Genomic DNA, 24101 nt, shown 5'->3' with positions numbered 1-24101 from the left:
CTTTAAGTCATCAGAAATAATCACCCCTAAATCCCTTTACTCAGATGTTGAGGTTAGGACTACGTTTTTACATCCAAGATGCATTATCTTGCACTTATTCACATTAAATGTCAGTTGCCACAACTCTGACCATTTTTCTAGTTTACCTAAATCATTTGCCATTTGGCTTATCCCTCCTGGAACATCAACCTTGTTACATATCTTGGTATCATCCGCAAAAAGACATACCTTACCATCAAGACCTTCTGCAATATCACTAATAAAAATATTAAAGAGAATGGGTCCAAGTACAGATCCCTGAGGTACCCCACTGGTGACAAGCCCAAGCTTCGAATATACTCCATTGACTACAACCCTCTGTTGCCTGTCACTCAGCCACTGCCTTACCAATTCAACAATATTGGAATCCAAACTCAAATATTGCAGTTTATTGATAAGCCTTCTATGTGCAACAGTGTCAAAAGCCTTACTGAAATCTAGGTAAGCAATGTCTACTGCACCACCCTGATCTATAATTTTAGTTACCCAATCAAAAAAATCAATAAGATTAGTTTGGCATGATCTCCCTATAGTAAACCCATGTTGTCTCTGATCTTGAAATCCATGTGTTTTTAGATGTTCAACAATCCTATCCTTTAACATGGTTTCCATCACTTTCCCCACTACTGAAGTAAGGCTTACTGGCCTATAGTTGCCCGACTCCTCCCTATTACCTTTCTTGTGAATGGGCACAACATTCACTAACTTCCAATCTTCTGGGACTACTCCTGTTAACAATGATTGGTAAATAAATCTGTTAATGGTTTTGCTAGTACACCACTAAGCTCTTTTAATAGCTTTGGGTGTATTCCATCAGGTCCCATTGACTTATTTGTCTTTACTTTTGACAGTTGAAATAGAACGTCTTCCTCTGTAAACTCACATGTAACAAATTACTCATTTGTCCTTTTTTCCTAACTGAGGCCCCTTTCCCTTATTTTCATCTGTAAATACTGAACAAAAATATTCATTGAGGTGGTCAGGTAGACCTTTATCCTCATCTACATACCTTCCTTCTTTTGTTTTTAATCTAACTAATCCTTGTTTTACTTTTCTCATTTATCTAAAAATGTTTTGTCCCCTTTTTAATTGACTGTGCTATTTTATTCTCTGTGTGCGCTTTGGAGGCTCTGATAACTTGCTTAGCCTCTTTCTGCCTAATCTCATAGATCTGTCTAGCATTTTGTCATTATAAAATACCCAGAGTAAGGAAGATAACAATTTGTTTACTATTTTGGCCACATCTGCAGAGTCCCACAGTGGTTTCTTAAATGTTTTGCTTTTACTGACAAGCCTAATGCAATATTCTGTTGACTTCAGCAGTGCAACTTTTAAATAATCCCATTTCTATTTGACTCCATTTAAGTCCAATAAATTACACAACGTCATTGTATCCCATTCTTGGCAGGTCCTACTCTAGCAGCCTAATGATTGCAACATTGACCGTATGGCAGGTTTATGCAATATATGATCATATACTGTAACTAAACCCCCATTATATTTGCCTAGGTGAGGTGTTTTAAAATAAAACTATTACAATCTGTAAGATTTGAAATCATTGTTTAGTGAATTGGCGAGTGTGCTGGATTATGTATTTTGTACGTTGTTTAAATTGGCCCCAGCAGCACCCTATAATGTATGCGTATTCAGGTGAGTGCAGCCCTCTTGGTATCATTTATATATATTATTATATAATATTACAAATTGAAAAAGAAGAAATGTAATAAAAACGCTAACTTTGGCCAGAGTTTGTGACTAAGTGGCTACTACAAAAGACTGGACATAGCCCATTTTGAATACCCGGGCTGTCTACTTTTTCAAATGGTATGTCATGGTGGGGTTAATTTTCATTTCTGGACTGCCATACCATCTCCAAGACAACATAGCCAATCTGGCAAATAGCAATTTACAAAAACAGAAATTGGAAAATCTTGTTTTTGACCCTGTAACTTTCCAAATCACCATAAAACCTGTACTTAAGGGGTACTATTGTACTCGTGAGACATTACACAAATATGAGTGTTTTAGAGCAGTCAAATGTAGTATACTGATAATATCAGGGAAATGACAGTTTATGTGTGAAAAATGCCAGGCAACTAATATAAATGCAAATTTTGGCCAGGGTTTGTGACTTTGGACATACCCCATTTTGAATACCGTTGGTTGTCTACTTTTACAAATGGTATGCCATGATTGGGTTAATTTCCATTCCTGGGCTGCTAAACGGTCTCACAGGCAACAAATGCCCAGCAAACCAATCTGGCAAATTTCAATGTGCAAACTCCAGAGATGTTGCTGAACACACATTGGGGTGTTCTTTGTCAGTAACACATAACAGGAACTGAGAATCCATGCCTAAAATACAATGTGAGAGAAAAATAACACAAAAAAAACGACTACCCAAAAGTTTGACCAACATTGGTGGTAGAATTAGTGCATGGGAAATATTAACATACCACCATTTGAAATACCGTAGGGTGTCTTTTCAAAAATATATGGTTGGATGGGGTAAATTACATTGACCAGCTTCAAAAATGTCCCAAATAGGACATAGGTGCATGATGACCAGCTGTTAAAATTGGAAAACTGGAATGCACACTGTTACGGCACCCCCAGGCATAAAAGGGGTTAACAGCTGTTTAGTAGATCTTCCCCTTCCAGAGACACAGGCACAGCTACTGCAGAACACCAAACTCCCGAACTGGATACAAAATAGCACTCCAACTCCCGAACTGAAACCTCACAAATAGCTGCTAGCAGACGAACAGGAAAAGCAGACAATCAGCTTACACTCCTGGCAATCAGTCTCTAACAGCATACAATAAATCCCCCCCAAGAACGAGACAAGGCTCCGTGTTGAGGGTCAAGCAGTGGTCTGTTTTAATTAACACTCACAGACTTTTATGCAAGTCCCCATGCAAGGGGACATCCCACAGGGAGGGACAACATGTAACCAATCCCGTACAGTAAAACATAAAATACATCCAGCACAAACACATAAAATCCTCCCCTCTGCCTGTGATATAATTACTGAACACAATGGGTTAATGCAATTTATCACAGGCAGGAAAAATACAGTTTTTACAGCATATTCACAACTTCTAAAATATACATCACATTTACATAAAAATTATATATTCACAATCAATCCATTCAGGGGAACAACATTTAAAAATGGCATGAATCAGACCAGGGGTTCAGAAGTTAAAGTATCTTTTGGGGCCTGGCTGGCAGCATGGCTATCTGGCCCAAACCGGTTTTACAGAGCCCTCTATCCTGGAGACAATGGGGAAAATAATCCAATTATATCCAGGGATAGAGGCAGACTCCACTGAGCACATGTTACCAGTAAAACACAAAAGGATACAAAAATACATAACTCCTATCATACTGAATTGAACGGGCCAAGTCTCCCAGGGTCCATAGTCACAGGGCAAGAGGCGGGCAACCAGGCTCCTCCAATGCAATGTGGCGAGATTGGTCTTGTCACACGCACCCACCAAATAAGGTCTTTCAGCCCCCAGAGAAGCAGACACAGCTATACATAGGGGGTATCACTGTACGCAGGAGATGTTGCTGAACACATATTGGGGTGTTCTTTGGCAGTAGCCCATAAAGTTCTCCGTACATGTGTTCTTAAATTGCTATGTGTGTCAAAAAAATCACTAATTGTTGTTGTTTTTTTTTTTGGCATAGTTTGGTGGTAAAATAGTTGCATGAAAAGAGTAAAAATATCCCAAGTTTAGGAAGTCTTTTTTTAAAATTATATGTTTATATATATGTGTGTGTGTGTGTGAAGGGTTATTCAGGGATTCCTGACAGATATCAGTGTTACAATGTAACTTGCGTTGATTTGGGGGGAAAAAAAATGGTTTGGAAATAGCAAAGTGCTACTTGTACTTATTGCCCTATAACTTTAAAAAAAAAACTAAGAACATGTTAACATTGGGCATTTCTAAACTTCTAAACTCAGGAAAAAATGTAGAAATTATTTAGCACGGGTGTTATTTGGCGATTATTACATAGTTACATAGCTGAAAAGAGACTTGCGTCCATCAAGTTCAGCCTTCCTCACATAGGATTGTAGATGCGTAACAGATTTTGGGGGTCAAAGTTCAAAAAAGTTTTTTTTTTGTGTGTTTTTTACATTTTTTTTCAGCATATTTATTAATTTTTTTATAATAAATTATAAGATTTTAAAATAATGGTATCTTTAGAAAGACCATTTAATGGCAAGAAAAAACGTATATAATGCGTGAGTACAGTAAATGAGTAAGATGCAAATTACAGCTAAACACAAACACCTCAGAAATGTAAAAACAGGCCTGGTCCCAAACGGTAAGAAAATTGAAAAGTGGTCTGGTCACTAAGGGGTTAAATTGCTCCAGTCTGAGAGCGACTCCTTTATAGGGGACTTGCACTGCAAGTCCCCTGATGCTTTGCCAACATCATGACTGTAAGAGCATTGTGGGAGATGTAGTCCACAACATCTGGAGTGCCAAAGGTTGCCTACCCCTGCACCAGAGCAGAAATGTGGGTAGGTTTTGCACTATTTTAATTTAATTTTTTAATGGGTATATATTAAACTGTAAGTCCGGTTTTCTCAGGGTACACATGCTGCTATGTGCCGCGCAGCCTGTGCATATTAGCAAGTTACATACAGTCCTAAACGAATGGTCACCATGCATCTCATAAATTGTACCCCTCATATTAGCGAATATTTCCCCCCTCTTCTCTGCCCTAGAAATGCTTAGAATGGGTTGAGCAGGGCCCTCAGCACCTTCTGTTCCTGTACATCCAACTTGTCTTGTTGCAGCTACTTGTTAGTCTACGTATTGTATAGCGCTGCAGAATTTTTGGCACTTTTAAAAATATTAATACTTATGTGAACCGTAGATTTCATGTCACCTAAAATAATTACTTTTGAGCTTGTGCAATAAACTGTTTTACTCATATTGCTGATTAACATTGGCCTCTTTATTAAAGAACATATTCTATGTGTGAACCTTTACTCTGTAGACAGTGGCTCCCATTTGTTTACTGCTCTTACTGTAAGATACAATCTGTTTGTGTTTCCATTGCTTAAAGGAACACACCATTCACTATAACCCCTACAGTACACTGCAATGATTGTTGCCTGGAGTGCTTTGCTGTGACCTCTCCACCATTGTAATTTAAGTGTTTTAGAACGGTCAGAAGACATCTTACCTGAGGTCCACTGGGTCACGCTCACCTCTTCGTGTACTAATGCAGGCCCAGCTCATTGGCTGAGAACATTATCTATCGTAAAACGGTTTGACTATCTTTCTAGAAGAGAAAAGATTTGTCAGTAACAAGACTGTGTGCCTTTATTTAAAGGGCCATGCACCTTAGCAACACATGAATGGAAGGTAGGATTTACGGATCTCAATCTACCCTTGCAGGCACTGCCGTTTTCTTCCACAATGTCCTCTTTACCTCCTGGCTCTTTGTCTGCCAGGAGTTGATGCCAGCTCTGTAATCTTGATGTCCAAGAATAATCCCACAAGACCCTCCTTAGGAAGAGGCTTTTCCTCCTCAGCCTTCACTAATAATGGCCAGTGGCTTAACAAAAGGTTGTTGTGCATTTCTTGTCAAGCATTGGAAAATACATTAGAGATGTCTGTTCCTTCTTTGGAGAGGGTGGTAAAGCCACGTTAGTGCAGAGTTTGTCATGTTTTGCAACCTGTTTTTTCAATGTATGATAAAAATGTGAAAACTGCAATGGTTTGTGTGTTTTTAGTTTAATCGGATAATTATTGTATATTAGATGAAGATCAGATCATAGAGTAATCAATGCAGAAACACAAGTTACTCCAAAGAGTTCACAAAGTAATGTTTTTTTTTATTTTAATGTAGGTGTATATTGTTTGTTAACGTTGCCATAAGATCTCACTAATATATATATATAATTTATTTTTCAAAAATATACAATACCTCAAAGTGCAACACGTATTCAATTATAGTATTTTTACCTCGATACTAGGTAGAAAACAATTAAAGCAAGATCTCACTACAACATACAGCTATGCATACAGTACCTCCAGTTACATTGCGTGCATTCGGATATAATGCATATACTTCATAACCAGTATGAACAGCAAAAAAAAAAAACAGAGAAAATCAGTGTCAGTAGATGCATGGATTGCAAAATTAAGGTACCTCCAAAAACAAACCCTCTCAGACACATTCACAGTCCCGAAGAGCTAGCAGTGTCATGGACGTATATACAATTTCTTCCCAATTGGGAGCGTACATAGTATCTAGTATCTCTTGGGACCCAGACACACCTCGGGGGCATCAAATACCATCTATATTATAAACCTTAGCTACTGGCCAGGAGCTTTTCCACTATTTTTTGTCTATCTGCTGATTTTGGTCAATCCAACAGAGTTCCCTTGAATTATTCCATTTTCCATTGATATATTAATTGTTTTTTAATTTCGGCCCACTCTGAAACTTTATTGCTTTTCCAGTGCCTAGCCAGCATTATCTTTACTGCCATTAGAATGTGAGTTATTAAGATGTTTTTTTTCTATGGGCATGGAAGGCCATCCCTGTTGTAACAGGAAGCTCTGTGGTGTAAAAGGTATATATCTGGCATATAGCATAAATCTGATCATATATACCCTTCCATAGCTTGCTTAAAAGTTTACATTGCTACCATGTATGGAGATAGTCACCTTTCCCAACAGCACATCTCCGGCATTTTTTATTGTGATCTTTATATATTTTAGCCAGTTTTTCAGGAACCATATACCATCTGTTAATAAGCTTATAAAAATTCTCAACTATATTCAAGCAATGTAGCGATTTGTTCACCTTGACCATCGCCCTTAGCATATCTTGCTCGGTAATTTCAATGTGTAAATCCTTTTCCCACTTAATCTTGGATTTCCAAACAAGAGACTTCTGAGAATCTTTTAAAAGTTCATAACATCTAGTAATATGTCCTTTTTTCCTTTAGCTTTCCAAAATATTTTTAAATCATTCATATTTTTATCCACCTGAAATTCCAAGACTTTCCCCAAATAGAATTTAATTTTAAATATGTAAAACTCTCCTTGCTATAAATTCCGAACTCTGTTTGTAACAGGGTGAAGGGCTTGACTTCCTTTCTACCTATACAATCTTGAATGATCTGAATTCCCTTCTGTAACCATTTACTAATATTAATATCCTCAATATTCCCCAGAATCACCTCCATGGGTAAAAAGGGAAACAGTCTGTATTCTATTTTGAGATCTTTTTAAATTTTATTCCAGAATCTCAGAATCTGATCAATAATAATCGAATTTCCTGGGTGGGCTGGTTTACACTTATTTTTGTCCTTTGTTGTTACCCATAATAGGTCAGAGAGACGATCTGCCTCCACAAGTGTTAGCTCTATTTGGTACCACGCTTGGTCTTTTTGATCGATACTTAAGGTGGTAACAGCGTGTGCAAACATGCAGGCATTATGGTATTCTATTATATTTGGGGTAGCAAGTCCCCTGTTTTTTTTTTTTAGATAGCAGATTAAAACTTATTCTGGGTTTTTTCCCTTTCCAAATAAATTTAGGAAAAGCTGACTGTATCATTTTTAGCCAGGGTATTGGCACCTGTATTGGTAACATTCTAAAGAAATAGTTCCATTTGGGCAAAATATATGAACGAATCGCGTTTATACGCCCCATCCAAGAGATCTCCTTACTAACCAATTCTTTCAAAATCTTATTTGTGTACTTTATAATGGGAAGAAAATTAACCTCTATGACTTTATTGATGTTTCTTGGGATTTTAATACCCAGAAACGTAATGTTATCCTTTGCCCAGACAAAGTCATAAGTTGTTTTGATAAAATTCTTGTCTTCACTGGGTATCTTACTTGCCATTATTGTGGTCTTATTTATATTTAGTTTATAGTTTGAATATTCACTATAATGACCCAATACCTTTATCAGCATAAGCATAACCTCAACCGCGTATAAATTGATCTTATGTTCAATTTTATTTAACTTAAGACCCTCAATCTTACCCTTTTGCCTTATAACTTCCGCCAAGGGCTCGATGGTTAAAACATATAGTAAGGGGTACGGGGGACATTCCTGCCTAGTACCATTCGTAATATTAAACCAATCTGCCTCTATTCCTGGTGCTACCGTCCTTGCCGAAGGCACCGTATATAGCGCCATGATCGCATCATAGACTGCCATAAGACTTCAGAGCATTCCCCAAAAAATCCCATCTGACCCTGTCAAAAGCTTTCTCAGCATCAAGTGACAGGGTCAGAAGGGGAACATTCTTCCTCAATGCTGCGTCATGAACGTCTAATACCACCTGATGCTTCTCTACCGGGAATGAATCCAGTCTGATCTTGATGTATCAGGGCAGAAATAAAACGTTTCAAGCTGTCTGCTATAATCGCAGCATATATCTTAACATCTCCATTAAGGAGAGATATAGGGCGATAGTTTGCCAGTTTAACTGGGTCTTTATCCTGTTTCAAGATTGGAACAATATTAGCTTGAAGCATCTCTTTCGGAAAAGTGCAATTTACAACTCATTAAATATGCTTGCAAGGCGTGCAGAAAGTATATCTCTGAATATCTTATAACATTTATTTGAGTAGCCATCGGGACCAGGAGCTTTATTAATCTTTAGCTTATTTAATGCTACTTTGATGTCTTCTGCAGTAATAGGTTTATTTATTTCCATAAGTTGTTCTCTAGTTATTTTTGGCATTTTGTTGTTTTCAAAATAATCTATTGAGGGAAGTCGTTTGCCTGCTGGTTCTAAATTATGTAGTCTGGAATAATACTCATTAAAAGCTGAACCTTTTTTCTTTGGACACATATACGTTTCCTTCTCAGTCTCAATTTTATTAATCCTCATTTGTTTTTTATTTTTTAGTTTATTTGTAAGTAACCCTATTGCTCTTGTAGTACCAGTTAATCTTTAGAGATTGTAAATTCCTATTTTTCTCCTCAAACAATAATTAATTTATACTATTTTGGGTTAATAACATTTTTGTGCTTAGCTCCTGGGTTGGCAAAGCTTTATTTTCCATAGATAATTTATAGAAGTCAACATAGAGGTCGGTCAGGGATTTACCGACCATGAGACTTCATCTATAAGAACTTTTTTAGTGCAGTTAGCCAGACGTCATTTCCCAAAAATAAGTCTATTCTTGAGTATGAAAAATAGGATCTGTAAAAACAAGTAAAGTCCCGCTCAACTGGGTGGAAAATACGCCATATGTCCAATAATCTATATTTCCTAACTATTCTTTGGAATTGGACCGCTTGCGAGATTACAACTTTATTTATCTCCCCAGCTATTAATGTTTTTTTTTTTTTATGTAGACTCGTGTCCAGAATTCGATTGAAATCCCCTTGCTGGTAGTAATTTACCCTGTTTAATTTTCCCACTTTATCTAAGCGATTAGAGAAGTATCTATTGGGGGGATTACTCAATGCATATACATTCACTAGCGTATAGGTTTCTGCTTGAAATTTAACTATCAGTATAATAATTCTGGCTTCCTCGTCTATTTCTTGATAAATAATTTTAGCATCTATATCCTCACTTACCAGAATAGCCTTCTCTAGTGAGGCAGCTACCAGTATTGAAAACCTTTGTGGGATAAATCTAAGGCTGTCTTCTCTTCTCCAGTGGGTCTCTTGTAGAAAGATAATTTGAGCTTTTTCTCTCTTAATATAGTCAAATAGAATACCTCTCTTACATGGAGAGTTTAGGCCCTGAGTGTTTAACGAAATGATTTTAACCATTAGAATTTTTCAACCTCCTATCCTTCATTAAAGTGGGTCTATCGTACTCGGAATACATAAAACTACAGATCATTCTACAGAAACTCTTAACCATAGTCTTGATGGAATTTCTTTATGGATACCTTCCTTGTCTGAACTTGAGCCCCCAGCCATACCACACCTACTGCAACATTCATACAAAATCCCCTCAAAATTGAGGAACATCCATACAGATAACCCTGAGCGCTGGACTCCGAGTGTAGATCCCAAAGGAGAAAGCCCCCTAATTGGGATCTCGTCCTCATCAAGAAACTCCTTGATAAGGAAAAAAAGAAAAGAGTTGAACTGTAGTCGTCCCATATAATAAAACTATTCCTTCGCCGTCTAGTTACCTACAAGAATGTCAATAACCTCTCCGCTGTAAATACAATTACAAAAACTCTTTAGCCCCACGAATTTTGAAATCTCACAATGTAAAACAATTATGAAACCCTTTAGACACACTGTAATTTGGACTCTCTCTGGAAATCTTTACTTCCTAAAACCAAACCTCGCATAGAACTTATGATAGGATTACCTCTGTGATTACCAATCATATTAAAGTATGTACTTCAAAATTTATACATTTGTGCGTGTGTTTTATGTATCAGTTCTAATTACATTTTTTCGGAATTACCCCTTATCTGGAAGCACATACAAACCCCCATTTAATACCATTAATACTCATTCCTTACATAACTCTTAGTGAATAGCCCATCATCAAACACTAATCTTAGAAAACCAGCTTAATTATATGTAACGTGATTTTCTCCCGTTTATCCTTTAGATGAATTTTACTCTTTTTAACCATGTGTCGATCCTATACAATCCCCTTACTTCATTACTACAGCTTTGCTCAAAATCCAACATTTGACTCCAACAACCAGTATTTTATACCTTTCACCATGTACACTCTATGTGCACTATACTCTCTAATCGAACGTACCCTCTGGTTAGCCCCTCAAACCTTTTTCATTTTCAATCTCAGTGTACGGCTGCAATGATCACAAAACATATACAGATACTGCGCTATTAGCCCTTATTTTCCAGCCAATTTGTGATCTTCTCAAGTGAGTCAAATATATGCGTAGTCCCATCTATAAGTTTGTTTGGGAAACCCCACCGATATTTTAATTATTTTCCCTTAGGCACAGTGCGGCAGGCAGGAAAAGTTTCCTTGCTTTTCTTTGTCTGGAAGGACAAATCTGGGAAGACCTTTATTTCATTAAATTTGCCTCGATCTCCTTCCGTCTTGCCGCTTTAAGAATTTTTTTCTCTGAAGGTATAAGAGTGACCAGAAATAATTGTATCTCTTGGGAGATCATCTGGGAGAGTTCCTGGTTTAAAAAATCGATGCGCTCTTTCAAGAAAGTCCACTTTTTCATCGATGTTTATTTTAAGGGCTTTAAGGAACTCCGAGAGATACGTTTCCAAATTCAGTTGTGTGACGGATTCGGGGATGTTTCTTATTCTTAAATTATTTCTCCTGCCTCTATCTTATATATTTGTGGTTCTCTCTTCAAGATCGGTAATCTTCCTTCGTTGTTTCTCAGTGATCTCTCTTTGCTTCTCTATGAGGAATTCTAGATTTTCTATTTTTTGTTCGTTGACTTTGAATTTGTCCCATCTCTATTATATCTTTCTTAAAAACTGCAAAACTCGCCTGCATTTCTTTTTTTATTTGTTCCAGCTGTAGGTCTAAACATTCTTTTAAGTACCCTGGGGTGATCATTTGTCGTTCTCATGGGTTATCCTTTACCTTAACGTCGCTGAAGTCCCCAGTTTCTTTAGTTAAGGCTGCTTTATTTGGGGTAGATGGCTGAGAGAATTCTGAGGTGCTTTTATCTGCTGGTGCAGTAAAAAAATTGGAAAGTCTCTTTTCCTGTTTGTCTTTTTTTTTCGCAAATTTTTTTTGGGGGGAGATTTCTGGTCCAGTCGTTGATCGGCTGTTTTCCTGGTTGCAATTATTCGGGTCTAGTGCTGTCTGTTTCTGAGACGTATTTTCATAGGGGAGTATGTTTAACAACGATGGCCTCTCTATCAAAACGTCTCAGGTAAAAAATTCAATAACTGCCTTAGAAGCAGTTAAAACCTATTGCCTCCTTTTGTCTTTTCCTCCTTCATTTCTTTAATTATTCTATCAGTTTACTCCTTCTATTAGTATCTTTTCAACACTATAGCCTTGGAGTATTGTGAGATTTTCACTTGATTTTTCGAGCTTCTCCACTTCAATTCATTCAAAGCTGGTTTTCCAAACAGTATTATTATTGTTTTTTTTTTTTTTTTTGAGTTATCCTTTGATAACTATTTCTCGGCCTTACTTCGTTCCGGGCTGATTGCTAAGCACGTTTTCCCTTTATGAGGCTGCCATTTGATATTTGCAGTTGTTCTACTTTCACTCATTCAGAGGTAGGATTTAAACAGTGGTTATTCCTTCCTTGTTTCTTCCTCCCCCCCCCTTAACGCCGTACTTTTTAAGTGCCTTGTCTGGTTTAATATTGTCAGCTTACCAGCCTGCTGCACCAGCGACCTCCTTCCAATGTGGTCTGTCAGTCTATCTACAGCTGGACTTCTGAATGCTGCAACCTCCACAAGCTTAATGGTGGCTGTCTCTCCTGGCTGCCGAAGTAACCCCGGCATGTATGGTCATGGGAGCAGACACTAGCGGGCAGCGACTCCTTATTTCCCGCGTGGGACTCCAACGCTCAGCTCCGTTGGACGGCGTGCACGCTACGCTCCCTGCGTGACGTCACGTCGCCATCCAGCCCCCAACTTAATGACTCACTAATATATTGATACTTGTTGCCATCAGATATTTTCCGTAACGAATCCGAGCTGTTCCAAGCTGCCGAGTCACCGTTCTGGCAAAACATTGATTATGTTCCTAACCCATTGATTGGTGTAATAATCTGTCATAATCAAGCAGGTCCTTCTAATGTGATAAAGTAGTTTTTGCATGGCATTATGGGAGAGCTATGGAAACACAATCTTTCACAGCTGCAGTACCCGAGGCAATGCTTTTTTGTATGTGTAGCTGTATTATGGAAGAGCCTATTCTTTATACAAATTCTGAACACTCCTTAGTATATGATCCTAGCTTGTACAGACACAGACGTACAAAATCACTCTAAAATTTTAGTTTTAAAATTGTACCACCTGCACATCATGAAATATATGCCAATGCCGGCTCTCTGTAGAATCTGTTCATACAACGCCTGTTTTATTTGTAATGAAATATTCATTTGAAGACCATATTGAACTTCTGTGCTTGACCTGGCAGGTTATTCCCCGTGGGGTGGCAGCTCGCAGCGGATTGCGGGTTGGGGACAGGATCTTGGAGGCTGCAAGTGTGGATCTGAGACATGCCACTCATCAGGAAGCTGTGAATGCCCTTCTGTCTCACACCCAGGAGCTCCACCTGCTTGTGAGGAGGGACCCACCACCTCCTGGCATGCAGGTATATAACTCATTATTTGTGTTGCATTACTGGCCCGAGTGGAGGGAGTATACTTACAGAATGTGTCACCAGGGGCCGAGTGGAGGGATTATAGTTACCGAATGTGTTACCAGGGGCGGAGTGGAGGGATTATAGTTACAGAATGTGTTACCAGGGGCGGAGTGGAGGGATTATAGTTACAGAATGTGTCACCAGGGGCCTAGTGGAGGGATTATAGTTACAGAATGTGTTACCAGGGGCCGAGTGGAGGGATTATAGTTACAGAATGTGTTACCAGGGGCCGAGTGGAGGGATTATAGTTACAGAATGTGTGACCAGGGGCCGAGTGGAGGGATTATAGTTACAGAATGTGTGACCAGGGGCCGAGTGGAGGGATTATAGCTACAGAATGTGTGACCAGGGGCCGAGTGGAGGGATTATAGTTGCAGAATGTTACCAGGGGCCGAGTGGAGGGATTATAGTTACAGAATGTGTGACCAGGGGCCGAGTGGAGGGATTATAGTTACAGAATGTGTGACCAGGGGCCGAGTGGAGGTATTATAGCTACAGAATGTGTTACCAGGGGCCTAGTGGAGGGATTATAGCTACAGAATGTGTTACCAGGGGCCGAGTGGAGGGATTATAGTTACAGAATGTGTGACCAGGGGCCGAGTGGAGGGATTATAGTTACAGAATGTGTGACCAGGGGCCGAGTGGAGGGATTATAGTTACAGAATGTGTTACCAGGTGCCCGAATGGAGGGATTATAGCTACAGAATGTGTTACCAGGGGCCTAGTGGAGGGATTATAGCTACAGAATGTGTTACCAGGGGCCGAGTGGAGGGATTATAGTTACAGAATGTGTGACCAGGGGCCTAGTGGAGGGATTATAGTTACAGAATGTGTGACCAGGGGCCGAGTGGAGGGTTTATAGTTACAGAATGTGTTACCAGGGGCTGAGTGGAGGGATTATAGTTACAGAATGTGTTACCAGGGGCCGAGTGGAGGGATTATAGTTACAGAATGTGTCACCAGGGGCCGAGTGGAGGGATTATAGTTACAGAATGTGTTACCAGGGGCCGAGTGGAGGGATTATAGTTACAGAATGTGTTACCAGGGCCCGAGTGGAGGGAGTATAGTTACAGAATGTGTGATCAGGGGCCGAGTGGAGGGATTATAGTTACAGAATGTGTTACCAGGGCCCGAGTGGAGGGAGTATAGTTACAGAATGTGTGACCAGGGGCCGAGTGGAGGGATTATAGTTACAGAATGTGTTACGAGGGCCCGAGTGGAGGGAGTATAGATACAGAATGTGTTACGAGGGCCCGAGTGGAGGGAGTATAGCTACAGAATGTGTTACCAGGGGCTGAGTGGAGGGGATTATAGTTACAGAATATGTTACCAGGGGCCGAGTGGAGGGATTATAGTTACAGAATGTGTGACCAGGGGCCGAGTGGAGGGATTATAGTTACAGAATGTGTGACCAGGGGCCGAGTGGAGGGATTATAGTTACAGAATGTGTTACCAGGTGCCCGAATGGAGGGATTATAGCTACAGAATGTGTTACCAGGGGCCTAGTGGAGGGATTATAGCTACAGAATGTGTTACCAGGGGCCGAGTGGAGGGATTATAGTTACAGAATGTGTGACCAGGGGCCTAGTGGAGGGATTATAGTTACAGAATGTGTGACCAGGGGCCGAGTGGAGGGATTATAGTTACAGAATGTGTTACCAGGGGCTGAGTGGAGGGATTATAGTTACAGAATGTGTTACCAGGGGCCGAGTGGAGGGATTATAGTTACAGAATGTGTCACCAGGGGCCGAGTGGAGGGATTATAGTTACAGAATGTGTTACCAGGGGCCGAGTGGAGGGATTATAGTTACAGAATGTGTTACCAGGGCCCGAGTGGAGGGAGTATAGTTACAGAATGTGTGATCAGGGGCCGAGTGGAGGGATTATAGTTACAGAATGTGTTACCAGGGCCCGAGTGGAGGGAGTATAGTTACAGAATGTGTGACCAGGGGCCGAGTGGAGGGATTATAGTTACAGAATGTGTTACGAGGGCCCGAGTGGAGGGAGTATAGATACAGAATGTGTTACGAGGGCCCGAGTGGAGGGAGTATAGCTACAGAATGTGTTACCAGGGGCTGAGTGGAGGGGATTATAGTTACAGAATATGTTACCAGGGGCCGAGTGGAGGGATTATAGTTAAAGAATGTGTGACCAGGGGCCGAGTGGAGGGATTATAGTTACAGAATGTGTGACCAGGGGCCTAGTGGAGGGATTATAGTTACAGAATGTGTTACCAGGGGCCTAATGGAGGGATTATAGTTACAGAATGTGTGACCAGGGGCCGAGTGGAGGGATTATAGTTACAGAATGTGTGACCAGGGGCCGAGTGGAGGGATTATAGCTACAGAATGTGTTACCAGGGGCCGAGTGGAGGGATTATAGTTACAGAATGTGTTACCAGGGGCCTAGTGGAGGGATTATAGTTACAGAATGTGTGACCAGGGGCCGAGTGGAGGGATTATAGTTACAGAATGTGTTACCAGGGGCCTAGTGGAGGGATTATAGTTACAGAATGTGTGACCAGGGGCCGAGTGGAGGGATTATAGTTACAGAATGTGTTACCAGGGGCCGAGTGGAGGGATTATAGTTGCAGAATGTGTTGCCAGGGGCCGAGTGGAGGGATTATAGCTACAGAATGTGTTACCAGGGGCCGAGTGGAGGGATTATAGTTACAGAATGTGTGACCAGGGGCCGAGTGGAGGGATTATAGTTACAGAATGTGTGACCAGGGGCCGAGTGGAGGGATTATAGTTACAGAATGTGTTACCAGGGGCCGAGTGGAGGGATTATAGTTACAGAATGTGTTACCAGGGGCCTAGTGGAGGGATTATAGTTACAGAATGTGTTACCAGGGGCCTAATGGAGGGATTATAGTTACAGAATGTGTGACCAGGGGCCGAGTGGAGGGATTATAGTTACAGAATGTGTTACCAGGGGCCGAGTGGAGGGATTATAGCTACAGAATGTGTTACCAGGGGCCGAGTGGAGGGATTATAGTTACAGAATGTGTTACCAGGGGCCGAGTGGAGGGATTATAGTTACAGAATGTGTTACCAGGGGCCGAGTGGAGGGATTATAGTTACAGAATGTGTTACCAGGGGCCGAGTGGAGGGATTATAGTTACAGAATGTGTTACCAGGGGCTGAGTGGAGGGATTATAGTTACAGAATGTGTTACCAGGGGCCGAGTGGAGGGATTATAGTTACAGAATGTGTCACCAGGGGCCGAGTGGAGGGATTATAGTTACAGAATGTGTTACCAGGGGCCGAGTGGAGGGATTATAGTTACAGAATGTGTTACCAGGGCCCGAGTGGAGGGAGTATAGTTACAGAATGTGTGATCAGGGGCCGAGTGGAGGGATTATAGTTACAGAATGTGTTACCAGGGCCCGAGTGGAGGGAGTATAGTTACAGAATGTGTGACCAGGGGCCGAGTGGAGGGATTATAGTTACAGAATGTGTTACGAGGGCCCGAGTGGAGGGAGTATAGATACAGAATGTGTTACGAGGGCCCGAGTGGAGGGAGTATAGCTACAGAATGTGTTACCAGGGGCTGAGTGGAGGGGATTATAGTTACAGAATATGTTACCAGGGGCCGAGTGGAGGGATTATAGTTAAAGAATGTGTGACCAGGGGCCGAGTGGAGGGATTATAGTTACAGAATGTGTGACCAGGGGCCTAGTGGAGGGATTATAGTTACAGAATGTGTTACCAGGGGCCTAATGGAGGGATTATAGTTACAGAATGTGTGACCAGGGGCCGAGTGGAGGGATTATAGTTACAGAATGTGTTACCAGGGGCCGAGTGGAGGGATTATAGTTGCAGAATGTGTTGCCAGGGGCCGAGTGGAGGGATTATAGCTACAGAATGTGTTACCAGGGGCCGAGTGGAGGGATTATAGTTACAGAATGTGTGACCAGGGGCCGAGTGGAGGGATTATAGTTACAGAATGTGTGACCAGGGGCCGAGTGGAGGGATTATAGTTACAGAATGTGTTACCAGGGGCCGAGTGGAGGGATTATAGTTACAGAATGTGTTACCAGGGGCCTAGTGGAGGGATTATAGTTACAGAATGTGTTACCAGGGGCCTAATGGAGGGATTATAGTTACAGAATGTGTGACCAGGGGCCGAGTGGAGGGATTATAGTTACAGAATGTGTTACCAGGGGCCGAGTGGAGGGATTTATAGCTACAGAATGTGTTACCAGGGGCCGAGTGGAGGGATTATAGTTACAGAATGTGTTACCAGGGGCCGAGTGGAGGGATTATAGTTACAGAATGTGTTACCAGGGGCCGAGTGGAGGGATTATAGTTACAGAATGTGTGACCAGGGGCCGAGTGGAGGGATTATAGTTACAGAATGTGTGACCAGGGGCCGAGTGGAGGGATTATAGTTACAGAATGTGTTACCAGGGGCCGAGTGGAGGGATTATAGTTACAGAATGTGTTACCAGGGGCCTAGTGGAGGGATTATAGTTACAGAATGTGTTACCAGGGGCCTAATGGAGGGATTATAGTTACAGAATGTGTGACCAGGGGCCGAGTGGAGGGATTATAGTTACAGAATGTGTTACCAGGGGCCGAGTGGAGGGATTATAGCTACAGAATGTGTTACCAGGGGCCGAGTGGAGGGATTATAGTTACAGAATGTGTTACCAGGGGCCTAGTGGAGGGATTATAGTTACAGAATGTGTGACCAGGGGCCGAGTGGAGGGATTATAGTTACAGAATGTGTTACGAGGGCCCGAGTGGAGGGAGTATAGATACAGAATGTGTTACGAGGGCCCGAGTGGAGGGAGTATAGCTACAGAATGTGTTACCAGGGGCTGAGTGGAGGGGATTATAGTTACAGAATATGTTACCAGGGGCCGAGTGGAGGGATTATAGTTAAAGAATGTGTGACCAGGGGCCGAGTGGAGGGATTATAGTTACAGAATGTGTGACCAGGGGCCTAGTGGAGGGATTATAGTTACAGAATGTGTTACCAGGGGCCTAATGGAGGGATTATAGTTACAGAATGTGTGACCAGGGGCCGAGTGGAGGGATTATAGTTACAGAATGTGTTACCAGGGGCCGAGTGGAGGGATTATAGTTGCAGAATGTGTTGCCAGGGGCCGAGTGGAGGGATTATAGCTACAGAATGTGTTACCAGGGGCCGAGTGGAGGGATTATAGTTACAGAATGTGTTACCAGGGGCCGAGTGGAGGGATTATAGTTACAGAATGTGTGACCAGGGGCCGAGTGGAGGGATTATAGTTACAGAATGTGTGACCAGGGGCCGAGTGGAGGGATTATAGTTACAGAATGTGTTACCAGGGGCCGAGTGGAGGGATTATAGTTACAGAATGTGTTACCAGGGGCCTAGTGGAGGGATTATAGTTACAGAATGTGTTACCAGGGGCCTAATGGAGGGATTATAGTTACAGAATGTGTGACCAGGGGCCGAGTGGAGGGATTATAGTTACAGAATGTGTTACCAGGGGCCGAGTGGAGGGATTATAGCTACAGAATGTGTTACCAGGGGCCGAGTGGAGGGATTATAGTTACAGAATGTGTTACCAGGGGCCGAGTGGAGGGATTATAGTTACAGAATGTGTTACCAGGGGCCGAGTGGAGGGATTATAGTTACAGAATGTGTGACCAGGGGCCGAGTGGAGGGATTATAGTTACAGAATGTGTGACCAGGGGCCGAGTGGAGGGATTATAGTTACAGAATGTGTTACCAGGGGCCGAGTGGAGGGATTATAGTTACAGAATGTGTTACCAGGGGCCTAGTGGAGGGATTATAGTTACAGAATGTGTTACCAGGGGCCTAATGGAGGGATTATAGTTACAGAATGTGTGACCAGGGGCCGAGTGGAGGGATTATAGTTACAGAATGTGTTACCAGGGGCCGAGTGGAGGGATTATAGCTACAGAATGTGTTACCAGGGGCCGAGTGGAGGGATTATAGTTACAGAATGTGTTACCAGGGGCCTAGTGGAGGGATTATAGTTACAGAATGTGTGACCAGGGGCCGAGTGGAGGGATTATAGTTACAGAATGTGTTTTACTGGGGCCTAGTGGAGGGATTATAGTTACAGAATGTGTGACCAGGGGCCTAGTGGAGGGATTATAGTTACAGAATGTGTGACCAGGGGCCTAGTGGAGGGATTATAGTTACAGAATGTGTGACCAGGGGCCGAGTGGAGGGATTATAGTTACAGAATGTGTTACCAGGGGCGAGTGGAGGGATTATAGTTACAGAATGTGTGACCAGGGGCCGAGTGGAGGGATTATAGCTACAGAATGTGTTACCAGGGGCAGAGTGGAGGGATTATAGCTACAGAATGTGTGACCAGGGGCCGAGTGGAGGGATTATAGCTACAGAATGTGTGACCAGGGGCCGAGTGGAGGGATTATAGTTACAGAATGTGTGACCAGGGGCCGAGAGGAGGGATTATAGTTACAGAATGTGTTACCAGGGGCCGAGTGGAGGGATTATAGTTACAGAATGTGTTACCAGGGGCCGAGTGGAGGGATTATAGTTACAGAATGTGTGACCAGGGGCCGAGTGGAGGGATTATAGTTACAGAATGTGTGACCAGGGGCCGAGTGGAGGGATTATAGTTACAGAATGTGTTGCCAGGGGCCGAGTGGAGGGATTATAGCTACAGAATGTGTTACCAGGGGCCGAGTGGAGGGATTATAGCTACAGAATGTGTTGCCAGGGGCCGAGTGGAGGGATTATAGTTACAGAATGTGTGACCAGGGGCCGAGTGGAGGGATTATAGTTACAGAATGTGTTACCAGGGGCCGAGTGGAGGGAGTATAGTTACAGAATGTGTTACCAGGGGCCAAGTGGAGGGAGTATAGTTACAGAATGTGTTACCAGGGGCCGAGTGGAGGGATTATAGTTACAGAATGTCTTACCAGGGGCCGAGTGGAGGGATTATAGCTACAGAATGTGTTACCAGGGGCCGAGTGGAGGGATTATAGCTACAGAATGTGTGGCCAGGGGCCGAGTGAAGGGATTATAGTTACAGAATGTGTGACCAGGGGCCGAGTGGAGGGATTATAGCTACAGAATGTGTTGCCAGAGGCCGAGTGGAGGGATTATAGTTACAGAATGTGTGACCAGGGCCCGAGTGGAGGGATTATAGTTACAGAATGTGTTACCAGGGGCCTAGTGGAGGGATTATAGTTACAGAATGTGTTGCCAGGGGCCGAGTGGAGGGATTATCGCTGCAGAATGTGTTGCCAGGGGCCTAGTGGAGGGATTATAGTTACAGAATGTGTTACCAGGGGCCGAGTGGAGGGATTATAGCTACAGAATGTGTTACCAGGGGCCGAGTGGAGGGATTATAGCTACAGAATGTGTGACCAGGGGCCGATTGGAGGGATTATAGTTACAGAATGTGTCACCAGGGGCCGAGTGGAGGGATTATAGTTACAGAATGTGTTACCAGGGGCCGAGTGGAGGGATTATAGTTACAGAATGTGTTACCAGGCGCCGAGTGGAGGGATTATAGTTACAGATTGTGTTACCAGGGGCCGAGTGGAGGGATTATAGCTACAGAATGTGTGACCAGGGGCCGAGTGGAGGGAGTATACTTACAGAATGTGTTACCAGGGGCCGAGTGGAGGGATTATAGTTACAGAATATGTTACCAGGGGCCGAGTGGAGGGATTATAGTTACAGAATGTGTTATCAGGGGCCGAGTGGAGGGAGTATACTTACAGAATGTGTTACCAGGGGCCGAGTGGAGGGAGTATACTTACAGAATGTGTCACCAGGGGCCGAGTGGAGGGATTATAGCTACAGAATGTGTTGCCAGGGGCCGAGTGGAGGGATTATAGTTACAGAATGTGTTACCAGGGGCCCAAGTGGAGGGATTATAGTTACAGAATGTGTGACCAGGGGCCGAGTGGTGGGATTATAGTTACAGAATGTGTTACCAGGGGCCGAGTGGAGGGATTATAGTTACAGAATGTGTTACCAGGGGCCGAGTGGAGGGATTATAGTTACAGATTGTGTTACCAGGGGCCGAGTGGAGGGATTATAGCTACAGAATGTGTTACCAGGGGCCGAGTGGAGGGATTATAGTTACAGAATGTGTTACCAGGGGCCGAGTGGAGGGATTATAGTTACAGAATGTGTTACCAGGGGCCGAGTGGAGGGATTATAGTTACAGAATGTGTTACAAGGGGCCGAGCGGAGGGATTATAGTTACAGAATGTGTTACAAGGGGTGGGATTATAGCTACAGAAGAGTGGTGGGATTATAGCTACAGAATGTGTTACCAGGGGCCGAGTGGAGGGATTATAGTTACAGAATGTGTTACCAGGGGCCGAGTGGAGGGATTATAGTTACAGAATGTGTTACCAGGGGCCGAGTGGAGGGATTATAGTTACAGAATGTGTTACCAGGGGCCGAGTGGAGGGAGTATACTTACAGAATGTGTTACCAGGGGCCGAGTGGAGGGATTATAGTTACAGAATGTGTTACAAGGGGCCGAGTGGAGGGATTATAGTTACAGAATGTGTTACCAGGGGCCGAGTGGAGGGATTATAGTTACAGAATGTGTTACCAGGGGCCAAGTGGAGGGAGTATAGTTACAGAATGTGTTACCAGGGGCCGAGTGGAGGGATTATAGTTACAGAATGTCTTACCAGGGGCCGAGTGGAGGGATTATAGCTACAGAATGTGTTACCAGGGGCCGAGTGGAGGGATTATAGCTACAGAATGTGTGGCCAGGGGCCGAGTGAAGGGATTATAGTTACAGAATGTGTGACCAGGGGCCGAGTGGAGGGATTATAGCTACAGAATGTGTTGCCAGAGGCCGAGTGGAGGGATTATAGTTACAGAATGTGTGACCAGGGCCCGAGTGGAGGGATTATAGTTACAGAATGTGTTACCAGGGGCCTAGTGGAGGGATTATAGTTACAGAATGTGTTGCCAGGGGCCGAGTGGAGGGATTATCGCTGCAGAATGTGTTGCCAGGGGCCTAGTGGAGGGATTATAGTTACAGAATGTGTTACCAGGGGCCGAGTGGAGGGATTATAGCTACAGAATGTGTTACCAGGGGCCGAGTGGAGGGATTATAGCTACAGAATGTGTGACCAGGGGCCGATTGGAGGGATTATAGTTACAGAATGTGTCACCAGGGGCCGAGTGGAGGGATTATAGTTACAGAATGTGTTACCAGGGGCCGAGTGGAGGGATTATAGTTACAGAATGTGTTACCAGGGGCCGAGTGGAGGGATTATAGTTACAGATTGTGTTACCAGGGGCCGAGTGGAGGGATTATAGCTACAGAATGTGTGACCAGGGGCCGAGTGGAGGGAGTATACTTACAGAATGTGTTACCAGGGGCCGAGTGGAGGGATTATAGTTACAGAATATGTTACCAGGGGCCGAGTGGAGGGATTATAGTTACAGAATGTGTTATCAGGGGCCGAGTGGAGGGAGTATACTTACAGAATGTGTTACCAGGGGCCGAGTGGAGGGAGTATACTTACAGAATGTGTCACCAGGGGCCGAGTGGAGGGATTATAGCTACAGAATGTGTTGCCAGGGGCCGAGTGGAGGGATTATAGTTACAGAATGTGTTACCAGGGGCCCAAGTGGAGGGATTATAGTTACAGAATGTGTGACCAGGGGCCGAGTGGTGGGATTATAGTTACAGAATGTGTTACCAGGGGCCGAGTGGAGGGATTATAGTTACAGAATGTGTTACCAGGGGCCGAGTGGAGGGATTATAGTTACAGAATGTGTGACCAGGGGCCAAGTGGAGGGATTATAGTTACAGAATGTGTTACCAGGGGCCGAGTGGAGGGATTATAGTTACAGATTGTGTTACCAGGGGCCGAGTGGAGGGATTATAGCTACAGAATGTGTTACCAGGGGCCGAGTGGAGGGATTATAGTTACAGAATGTGTTACCAGGGGCCGAGTGGAGGGATTATAGTTACAGAATGTGTTACCAGGGGCCGAGTGGAGGGATTATAGTTACAGAATGTGTTACAAGGGGCCGAGCGGAGGGATTATAGTTACAGAATGTGTTACAAGGGGTGGGATTATAGCTACAGAAGAGTGGTGGGATTATAGCTACAGAATGTGTTACCAGGGGCCGAGTGGAGGGATTATAGTTACAGAATGTGTTACCAGGGGCCGAGTGGAGGGATTATAGTTACAGAATGTGTTACCAGGGGCCGAGTGGAGGGATTATAGTTACAGAATGTGTTACCAGGGGCCGAGTGGAGGGAGTATACTTACAGAATGTGTTACCAGGGGCCGAGTGGAGGGATTATAGTTACAGAATGTGTTACAAGGGGCCGAGTGGAGGGATTATAGTTACAGAATGTGTTACCAGGGGCCGAGTGGAGGGATTATAGTTACAGAATGTGTTACCAGGGGCCGAGTGGAGGGATTATAGTTACAGAATGTGTGACCAGGGGCCGAGTGGAGGGATTATAGTTACAGAATGTGTGACCAGGGGCCGAGTGGTGGGAGTAGAGGTACAGAGATTGTGTAGTATTGGGTTCTATGTACCAGGAGTATAGTTACTGTCTAACAATGATAGAAGGCACTGAGTGGTGGCAGCATGTTTGCTTTCTGCCCATAGGAGATATGCATTATCAAGGGCCCTGGTGAGAAGCTGGGAATCAGTATTCGTGGAGGTGCGAAGGGTCACCCTGGGAATCCTCTTGATCCCACAGACGAAGGCATCTTTATCTCAAAGGTAAAAGCGGAGTTGGACATACCCTG

General features: G+C 43.2%; 1 protein-coding gene across 1 annotated transcript in view; it reads left to right on the top strand.

The window, feature by feature from the left end:
* The window catches only part of SCRIB (scribble planar cell polarity protein), a 195589-nt gene that overhangs the window by 83319 nt on the left and 88169 nt on the right, over nucleotides 1-24101 (top strand). The window contains exons 23-24 of the mRNA XM_063450950.1: nucleotides 13126-13302; nucleotides 23959-24075. Of these exons, the coding sequence (XP_063307020.1) occupies nucleotides 13126-13302; nucleotides 23959-24075 (294 nt within the window). The remainder of the gene's footprint in view (nucleotides 1-13125; nucleotides 13303-23958; nucleotides 24076-24101) is intronic.

Source organism: Pelobates fuscus, chromosome 4 (assembly GCF_036172605.1).
Source record: "Pelobates fuscus isolate aPelFus1 chromosome 4, aPelFus1.pri, whole genome shotgun sequence".
NCBI classification, from domain to species: Eukaryota; Metazoa; Chordata; class Amphibia; order Anura; family Pelobatidae; genus Pelobates; species Pelobates fuscus.
Note: the sequence above shows the minus strand (reverse complement) of the source record. Positions and strands in the feature narration are given on the sequence as shown.